Source organism: Gekko japonicus, unplaced genomic scaffold (assembly GCF_001447785.1).
Source record: "Gekko japonicus isolate JY-2015 unplaced genomic scaffold, Gekko_japonicus_V1.1 scaffold3782, whole genome shotgun sequence".
Classification (NCBI taxonomy): Eukaryota; Metazoa; Chordata; class Lepidosauria; order Squamata; family Gekkonidae; genus Gekko; species Gekko japonicus.
Window position 1 is genome coordinate 116,827 of NW_015170388.1, and position 9,729 is coordinate 126,555.

General features: G+C 53.2%; 1 protein-coding gene across 1 annotated transcript; it reads left to right on the forward strand.

Moving 5' to 3' along the window:
* Positions 1–998: 998 nt before the first annotated feature.
* On the forward strand, positions 999–8,214 carry LOC107116365 (sushi domain-containing protein 6-like). Its single transcript, XM_015418262.1, has 4 exons — positions 999–1,068; positions 3,270–3,482; positions 6,975–7,125; positions 7,770–8,214. Exons 1-4 carry the CDS (start codon positions 999–1,001, stop codon positions 8,212–8,214), a joined length of 879 nt encoding a protein of 292 aa, XP_015273748.1.
* The last annotated feature ends 1,515 nt before the right edge of the window (positions 8,215–9,729 follow it).

The following is a 9,729-nucleotide window of genomic DNA, read 5'->3' on the forward strand; positions in this document are numbered from 1 at the left end:
TCAAGGGCGGTTCTCGGGAGAGCTCTCTCGGCCCCAACGACCTCACAGGGCGTCTGTTGTGGGGAGGGGAAGGGGAAAGGAGATTGTCAGCTGCTCTGTGACTCCTTCGGGTAGTGTATAAATCCAGTCTCCTCTTCTACATATGCAGCTGCTGGGGTGACCTTGGGTCAGTCACAAGTTCCCTCAGAGCTGTTCTCTCAAGGGCAGTTCTCGGGAGAGCTCTCTCAGCCTCACCGACCTCACAGGGCGTCTGTTGTGGGGAGGGGAAGGGAAAGCAGATTGTAAGCTGCTCTGAGACTCCCAGTAAAGGGCAGGTTATAAATCCAGTCTCCTCCTCCTCCTTCATCTTTTCAGAGCTCTCCCGGCCCCACCTACCTCACAGGGTGCCTGTGGTGGGGAGGGGAAGGGAAAGGAGATTGTCAGCTGCTCTGAGACTCCTTCGGGTAGTGAAGGGCGGGGTACAAATCCAATCTCCTCTCTTTCTTCAATCAATCAGTCTTACTACATCCTTAAGGCAGTGAGAGCCAGTCTGGGGTAGTGGTTAGGAGCGCAGACTCTAATCTGGGAGAACCAGGTTTGATTAACCACTCCTCCACATGCAGCTGCTGGGGTGACCTTGGGTCAGTCACAAGTTCTCTCAGAGCTGTCCTCTCAAGGGCAGTTCTCAGGAGAGCTCTCTCAGCCCCGCCTACCTTGCAGGGTGTCTGTTGTGGGGAGGGGAAGGGAAAGGAGATTGTCAGCTGCTCTGAGACTCCTTCGGGTAGTGAAGGCTGGGGTATAAATCCAATCTCTTCTCCCTTCTTCTTGGTGGTCTCCCATCCAAATACCATCTGGGGCTGACCCTGTTTAGCATCTGAGATCAGACGAGATCGGGCCAAGTGTGGGCCCACCCGGCTTGTTGATGGTTGTCAAACGACAAGGACAAAAGCTGCCGTCTTCCTCTCCACAGGCTTCCCACGTGACCTTGGTCCTCTCCCTCCACAGCTCCTGTGGCCAGGATGCGCTGCCTGGGGGTGCCGCTGATGCTTGTGGGCCTGTGTGCCGCCCAGTTTCTCCCCATGGAAAAAGGTGGGTCTGGTTCAGAGGTCCAGCGTCTGCTGCTGCTGCTGCTGCGGTTGGTTCCAGAGAGTAAAAGACGTGTCCGCGATTGTTCGGCAGGAGGCTGAGTTAAGTGCGCGGACTCTAATCTGGGAGAACCGGGTTTGATTCCCCACTCCTCCACTTGCACCTGGCTGGATGACCTTGGGCAAGCCGTAGTTCTGATAAGAGCTGTTCTTGAAAGAGAGCAGTTTCTGTCAAGAGCTCTCTCAGCCCCGCCTACCTCACAAGGTGTCTGTTGTGGGGAGGGGAAGGGAAAGGAGTTTGTAAGCCACTCTGAGACTCCCTTGGGGAGTGAAGGGCGGGGTATAAATCCAATCTCTTCTTCTAAGCCATGGAGCCTCGTGAGCAAAAATTCTCCTTTGTGAGCTGCTGGCATTAAAGCTGTGAGCGAGTGTTTTGGCTACTGTATACATTAGTTGGCTCTGGAGCCCTCCCTTCTTGAGCCAAGACAAAAATGTGTGAGCCAGAGGCTAGAAAACCATGAGCTGGCTCACACTAACTCAGTTTAGAGGGAATACTGGTCTGGAGCAGTGCTCCCTCTAAGCCGTGGAGTCTTGTGAGCAAAAACTCTACTTTGTGAGCTCCTGGCCTTAAAGTTGTGTGTGAGTGATTTGGCTGCAGCATAAATCAGTTTGCTCCAGAGCCATCCTCCCTGAGCTAAATCAATAATCTGTGAGCTGGAGGCTAGAAAACCGTGAGCTCGCTCACAGTAACTCAGCTTAGAGGGACCTGCCCTTGAAGACTGTTCAGAAGCTGAAGCCGTTGAAGAATGCTGCCGCTAGACTGCTGCTCAGGGCCAGCTCACACTAACTCAGCTTCGAGGGAACACTGACTGGGACCGTATATCCCCAACACTACAGCAGTCACACTGGCTACTGATCTGTTCCCGAGCCAAATTCAAAGTGTTGTTCTCGTCCTTTAAAGCCTGAAATGGCTTAGGACCAGAGTGCCTGGAGGGACCGTCTTCTCCCCTGTGTTCCTGCCTGGAAGTTAAGATCACAGGGAGGGGCTTTTTTGACTGTCCCACCAATCGAAGCAGCTCATCTGGGCACACAGGACGGGGCCTTTTTGGTGGCAGCCCTGAGATTATGGAACAACCTCCTCAGGGAGGTGCGCCGGGGCCCCTCACTTTCGGAGGCAGCTGGCGGTACTTTTCTTCCTTTCTCACAATACAAGAACTCGTGGGCACGCCATGAAATTGCTGAGCGGTCGGGTTAGAACGGATAAAAGGAAGTCCTTCTTCACCCAAAGAGTGATTAACACATGGAACTCACTGCCACAGGAAGTGGTGGCAGCTACAAGCATGGACGGCTTCAAAAGGGAATTAGATAAGCATACGGAGCAGAGGTCCATCAGTGGCTATTAGCCACAAGGTATAGATAGGGACTCTGGGGCAAGTGATGCTCTGTCATCTTGGTGCTTGGGGGGGGGGTCAACAGTGGGATGGCTTCTAATGTCCTGGCCCCACTGTTGGACCTCCTGATGGCCCCTGGTATTTCTGGCCACTGTGTGACACAGAGTGTTGGACTGGATGGGCCTTTGGCCTGATCCAACATTGGCGTCTCTTATGTTCTCATGTATTTAGGGTGGCCCTTGATTGCTTTACCAGCAGCCCTAAACTGTGGTTTTACAATTTTGCTTTATGCGCTTTTATGATGTCTTCTGTTTTATTCCTATCGTGAGCCACTGTGAGCTCCACACAGGAGAAAGGCGGCTTATCAATGTTTTAAATAAATAAGTCTTTGAGCTCCCCCCCCTTTCCTGCTCAGGGGGTGCAGCCAGACTGGTGGCACAGCGGAAGCCCTGTGGGTCAGCAGTATTCATGGGGGCCCCGCCAGAGGAACCTCGGCCACAGGGTGGCAAAGTCACTGGGTCCGGTCAAGCTGGGCTTCTGCGGCCAGAACTGGCACAATGGCTTCCGGGACATCTCCGTCCTGCCTTGTGGGAAGGGTGAAAGGGGCACCGAATGGGTGCCTGGCAGCTGTTCCTCCAAGCACAGCTTCTCCCTATATCTTCCGTCTCTCTCCGCCTGGTCTCCTTCGCAGGGTGGTTTTAGGATAAAATGGAAAACCGTGATGTCAGGCGGTACGGGGTAGAAGGCTTTTTAAAATCCTATTGGTCTATCGATTGTCTCCCCCCCTTTTATGTGCCTCCCCTCCCTCTTGCAGGGTGTGAGGAGCCTGACATACCGCCCCACAGCGCCTACCTGTGCCAGCCCCCCTTGTGCCAGGGGCCCTGGGAAAACGGCACCTTTGAAGCCGGTGCCATGCTGGAGTACTTCTGCCAATGGGGTTACGTCCTCGCCAGCCTACCCAGCCTGGCCATCTGCCACAGAGGGGAGTGGCGCGTGATTCAGGATGTCCTTTGCAAGCCACAAGGAAGTAAGAATTGTGTGTCCTACTCCCCCCCCCCCCGCTCTCCACCCGTTACATCCATTTCTTTGTGCTACCTGGATAACAGGATAACTTGGGCGAAATAAGCAAACTTGGGCATAACTGGAGACGGTTTGAGTCCCTAGGGAGCCCCGTTGGAGGAGGGCGCTTCTTGCACCCAAGACGGACGTTTGAGGTCTTGCATGGATCTGCTGAGGAGAGCAAAATCTCTCCACCTGGCCCTGAGCTCGGTTTAGACCAGTGGCCAATCAGTGACAAGATCTGGGCAGCGTCTGGTGCTGCTCTGCCACCTTGTGGTGCAGACTGGAATAGCTGCTCGCCACCTTGCATGGGAGTTCGGCCACCGCTCCGTGGCCCAAAGCTCCCTTTAAGCCACAGAGTCCTGTGAGCAAAAACTCTGCTTTGTGAGCTCCTGGCATTAAAGCTGTGAGCGAGCGAGCGATCTGGCTGCTGCATCAATTAGTATGCTCTGGAGCCGTCCTTCCTGAGCGAAGGGAAAAAAAATGTGTGAGCCGGAGGCTAAAAAACCCGAGCTAGCTCACACTAACTCATCTTAGAGGGAACACTGTCTGTGGCAGGGGAGTGGCGATACGACAAACCTAGCAGCAGCGTTCCCTCTAAGCTGAGTTAGTGTGAGCCAGTCCGGACAGAAGGAGCCTGTCTGGGCAAGCGGGGGGTGGGGGGGAGGAGGACAAGACTTCTGAACTAGGTTGGGACCCGTGCTCCCTCTAAGCTGAGTTAGTGTGCTCTAGCTCACGGTTTTTTTTGCCTCCGGCTCACACATTTTTGTCTTGGCTCAGGAAGGATGGCTCCAGAGCCAGTAGCCAGTAGCTCACAAAGTAGAATTTTTGCTCACAAGACTCCACAGCTTAGAGGGAACATTGGTCGGGACCTGTGCTCCCTCTAAGCAGAGTTAGTGTGAGCTAAGCTCACGGTTTTTTAGCCTCCAGCTCACAGATTTTTGTCTCAGCTCAGGAAGGAGGGCTCCAGAGCCAGCGAATGTATGCAGTAGCCAAATGGCTCGCTCACAACTTTCATGCCGGGAGCTCGCAAAGTAGGATTTTTGCTCACAGGATTCCATGGCTTAGAGGGAGCGACATGGAGTGGATTGAGATCTTCAAGTGGTTGGTGGTGCTGTGCTGCTCAGCGTGGATCTGAGCTAAGTAGCTCATGTGGAGCTTGTGGTCCCGCAAGGGCTCTGCTTATTCCTGGATACTCGTGGCTCTCTGGGGCCACCACCAGGGAGTCTCCCACTAAGGAAAAGGAGCCACAAAGGGCGGGAGCCACAAAGGAAGAGAGAAAGGGGAAAGGGTTGAGGTGGTCCCAACAGGGAAACCCTCCTATGTACAAGCCAATAACGAGTCTGGAAGGAAAGGCAGAAAGCTTTAAATGCAGTAACGTGGGGAGAAACCGTCCCAAGTTTTTCCCAAAGGAGATGTGAAAAACATAGCAAATTTATAGACCTTACATTCAGAGGACCCTCCCACAGAAAACCAAAATTGCACATCTTAAACTCATTTTTCTGGTTAATACATTAACTACGGTGATTTGGTTTTTGTCCTTTCGCACCTACACTGCTACAGGTGTGCACAGGTGTGCTGTGCAAATAACCTTTAAAATATCTAAAAATCTGGACTTCGATACTACATTATATGTTGTTCAAAGGACGTTACATTTAGTTCAGAGAACAAGCGTCCCACTGACTCAGTTCAAAATGCAAAGCAAAAGTTCAAGAGACGAACATGCTGCTGGGTTAATGATGTGCTTGTTTTTCACATTCCACCCCCCACACACACACACAGACCGACCGGGTCAGCTAAAGGTGGGTGCCGTTTTCCAGGGGGCTTTAGCCTATCTGAGGAACTGGGGTCAAGAAACCCAAAATCACACCCTTTAGTCTCTTACACTCTTGAGCGATGCTCCCTCTCAGCTGTGGAGTCTTGTGAGCAAAAATTCTACTTTGTGAGCTGCTGGCCTTAAAGTTGTGGGCGAGCAGTTTGGCCGCTGCATAAATCGGTTCTCTCTGGAGCCACGTAGTTCCTGAGCCAAGACAAAATCGTGCGAGCTGGAGGCTAAAAAACTATGAGCTCGCTCACACTGACTCAGCTTAGAGGGAGCACTGCTCTTGAGTGCCCATTACTGTGAGCCCACTGGGTTAAGCAGTCGATTTTTGGAAGACTGGACGATGCAAAAACAGTCTTGGGGTTGTTTACTCAGAAGTAGGCCCAGTCACTTTTACTGCCGTTTGCTATGGAAGGAGAGTAACCCAGGATTGGTGTAGCTTCGAAGGGCCGGCTGAAGTTGGTGTCTGGGAAAGGAAACTTCGGGATCCCACAGAGCCAGTTTAATGTAGTGGTTGAGTGCGCGGACTCTCATCTGGGAGAGACGGGTTTGACTCCCCACTCCTCCTCCACTTGCACCTGGCTGGATGACCTTGGGCAAGCCGTAGTTCTGATAAGAGCTGTTCTTGAAAAAGAGCCGTTTCTGTCAAGAGCTCTCTCGGCCCCACCTGCCTCCCAGGGTGTCTGTTGTGGGGAGGGGAAGGGAAAGGAGTTTGTCAGTGGCTCTGAGACACCTTCGGGTAGTGAAGTGAGGGGTAGAAATCCAATCTCCTCCTCCTCCTTGAAATGCCTGGCAGGGAATTCTCCACTGGTCCCTGCATCAGCAGGAGGAGTTTCTGTAAAATAACTCTTGTCTGGTACTCTGTATCTGTAGAGTTGTCAGGTCTCCCCTGGCCAGCGGTGGAAGATTGGAAGGATGCAGAGTTGCCATTTCCAGGTCGTGAAACTCCTGGAGATTTGGGGGTGAAGCCTGGGGAGACTCCTTTGGGTAGTGAAGAGCGGGGGTGTAAATCCAATCTCTTCTTCTTCCCCACTCCTCCATAGGCAGCTGCTGGTGTGACCTTGGGTCAGTCACAAGTTCTCTCAGCGCTGTTCTCTCAAGGGCAGTCCTTGAGAGAGCTCTCTCAGCCCCACCTGCCTCACAGGGTGTCTGTTGTGGGGAGGGGGAGGGAAAGGAGTCTGTAAGCCCCTCTGAGACACCTTTGGGTAATGAAGGGCGGGGTATAAATCCAATCTCCTCTTCTTCTTCTCCCCATATGCAGCTGCTGGTGTGACCTTGGGTCAGTCACATGTTCTCTCAGCGCTGTTCTCTCAAGGGCAGTCCTCAGGAGAGCTCTCTCAGCCCCACCTGCCTCACAGGGTGTCTGTTGTGGGGACGGGAAGGGAAAGGAGTCTGCAAGGACTGCCCCTCTGAGACACCTTTGGGTAGTGAAGGGCGGGGTATAAATCCAATCTCCTCCTCCTCCCATCCTGGCTCAGCTGCATTGTTTTGCTCATTAGAGATCTTTATGAATTGAATATTTTTTAAAAAATCCTGTTTGATCGTCTGCCTGGCATCTCAGCAAGAGAGGCAGGCCGGAAGCAAAGTTGGGAGCCACACTCATGCACTTTCTCCGCCTTCTCCGTCTCTCCCTCCCAGCCCCCGTGGCCCCGCGCAGCAGTTCCCTCACTCTCGTCAACTCCATCCCGCTGATGGCCGGCACCTTGGTCCTCCTCTCGGCCGTCATCCTGGCCCTCACGCTCTGCTTTCTAGTCGTCAGGTCCGTGCCCTCCCCTTGCGGCGGCACCAGGTGAGTTCTGAGCATCACGGGCTACAGATGGGAACCCTCCGTCTGGGGCAGGGATGTCCTGTCCGATGCGCCTTCTCAGGGGTCGTTTCCTAGAAAAAGAGCTAGGGGAACTCATTAGCATAACTCATTAGCATATGCCACACCCCCTGACATCACCAGAAGTGTGTCATAAGGCCACACACCCCTGACATCACCGGAAGTGTGTCATAAGCGCGCACACCCCGCCCCCAACGGTCCCGGCCGCCGCTGCCGGCCTTGCAGCTCCACTGCCGAGCCCCATGAGGGGCCCGGCGGTGCTGCGGAGTCTTGTGAGCGAAAATTCTGCTTTGTGAGCCAGTGGCATTAAAGTTGTGGGCGAGCGATTTGGCTGCGGCATGAATCAGTTTGCTCTGGAGCCCCATCCTTCCCGAGCGAAGGCAAATATGCGTGAGCCGGAGGATGGAGAACTGTTTCGCTACAGCGCTCTGGGCTGCTTTGGTGTCCGGATGCCAGCCCCGTTTGCCCCCCTGAAACCCTGCTTTGTCGGGCTCTTCCCCCCCCCCAACCGCACCCCCCCTCTCAAGAAGCCAGGATAGTAAAAATGCAGTTTGTGCTTCCGGGTTTTGGCGTGCGGGACTCACGTGGCCGTGTCTTCTCCCCAACAGCCAGGCGTACGAAACCTTGGAAGACCGGGGCTTCGTGGTGGAGGGCGTGGACGGGCCAGGCACGAGTCCCACGGAGGACACCACACTGTCCCTCCCTTCCTACGAAGAGGCCGTCTACGGTCACACCGGCGCCCCCGTGCCAGCCGCCAGCCGGGGCCCGATCCCTCTCATCCTTTTGGCCCAGCCGGAACGTTCGGGCAGCAGTCGTGGGCCGGGGGGGTCCCGCGAGGTGGAAGACCCTCCACCCTCCTACCAAGAGGCCATGGCCACAGAGAACGCCCTAGACAGACAGCCGGCTGAAAGGTGGCTGACGTTATCCATGTTCCCCAGGGAAAGTGAACTGAGCGCACTGGCGAGCGTCCCGGAACTCCCCGTGCCCGGGGTGTGTGTAGCCCTGGTTTCCAAAGGACTTCCCCCCATCCAGCAGCTGGAAGCCCCCAAGTGAGGGATGCGGCTTCCCAATGAAGCTCCACCCCCTTCCATCACTTGGGAGGGAGAGGGGGTGGAGTCAGCCATCACTGCCTGAGGACCAATCTGCTGCTTTCCCAGCCCGGGAGGACCCGCCCCCTCATCTCCTTCCATTCGACGGCTGACTTGTCTGTCTTGACGAAACGACGGACATCTTTCTGTACTGGATCGAGATTTCTCTTGAATTTAAAAAACACCCCCAATAATTATGTTTTTTTAAAAAAAATGTTTTATTTTATTGCCTTATTGTAGCTGCTATGGGGGGGGGTCTTTCCCCCCCAAAGCACAAAGAGTGCTGGATTGGGGAGGGCGGCGTTTACACCCCACAGGTCATACATTTCGATTAATTCAGTTCTCATCTTTCGATATGCAGTGCAGTGAGAGTAAGATAATACATACAACAACAGATAATACATACTGTACACAGTAGTATAGTCAAAAAGGCCCCATTCCCTTTATGAAAGCATCTTCCCAAACTATTCCATAATAAGATAGTCCTGTTACCTTTATAAAAATGCCTTTTTGAACATTACTGGGGGGGGGGGGGGGGGGCTGAATGGATTGTAATAGTCTGGTGGTGGGGAAATTGTCCTTATTTAAAACATCCGTATTAAAACGTTTTCTAAACAGGTGGTCGTCCTGAGAGTCCTCCTCCTTCTCTGGCCGGTTCTTTGTGGGTTTGATTCCCCCACTCCTCCACATGCAGCTGGAGAAGAGGCAGTCCTTTAGATATGAGAGTCCAAGGCCATGAAGAGCCTTGAACAGAACTTGGTAGATGATGGACAGCATATGGAGTGACTGCAATATGGGTGCAATATGCATGCTCCATCTTGCTCCTGATAAAAACTGTGTTGTGACTTTCCAGGTTGACTGAGGGGGGATCTATGTATAGTGCATTATACTAATCTAGTCTCAAAGATATTGTGGTATGGATCCAGAAGGCCAGATCAGCCAAGTCAAGGTAAGAGGCCATCTGCTGGGCTACCCTAAGTTGGAAGAAAGTATTTTTCACAGCTGCATTAATTTGCTTCTTCAGCAGCAATGCTGGGTCAAGAATAACGCCTAGATTATTAACCATGTCAGCAAGGGTCAGCTGAACCCCACTGAAGATAGGAAGCACAATGTCTTTTAAGACCTCAAGCTTCGCAACCAGCATTACCTCCATCTTTTAAGGTTCAGTCACAGTGTGTTCGCTCTTAGCCACAGCTGTCAGACAGTGGCCAAATACCTCCGTCATATCACCAGGAGATTTGGATACAGAGATACAGAGCTGGGTGTTGCCAGTACATAGATGGCATCCAATTTCACAACTGCTAGACTCCAGTCCAGTAGTCTCCTCCTCCTCCTCTTCTCCTCCTCCCTTCTTCCTCCTCTTCTCCTTCTCCTCCTTCTCCTCCTCTCTTCTCCCTCTCCTCCTCTCTTCACCCTCTTCTCCTCCTCCCTTCTTCCTCTTCTCCTTCCTTCTTCCTCTTCTCCTCTTCCCTTTTTCCTC

Coding starts and splice junctions, on each gene's coding strand:
- LOC107116365 (XM_015418262.1), top strand. CDS start 999: ATGCGCTGCCTGGGGGTGCCGCTGATGCTTGTGGGCCTGTGTGCCGCC. Junction 1,069..3,269: donor GTTTCTCCCCATGGAAAAAG/GTGGGTCTGGTT, acceptor TCCCTCTTGCAG/GGTGTGAGGAGCCTGACATA. Junction 3,483..6,974: donor CCTTTGCAAGCCACAAGGAA/GTAAGAATTGTG, acceptor TCTCCCTCCCAG/CCCCCGTGGCCCCGCGCAGC.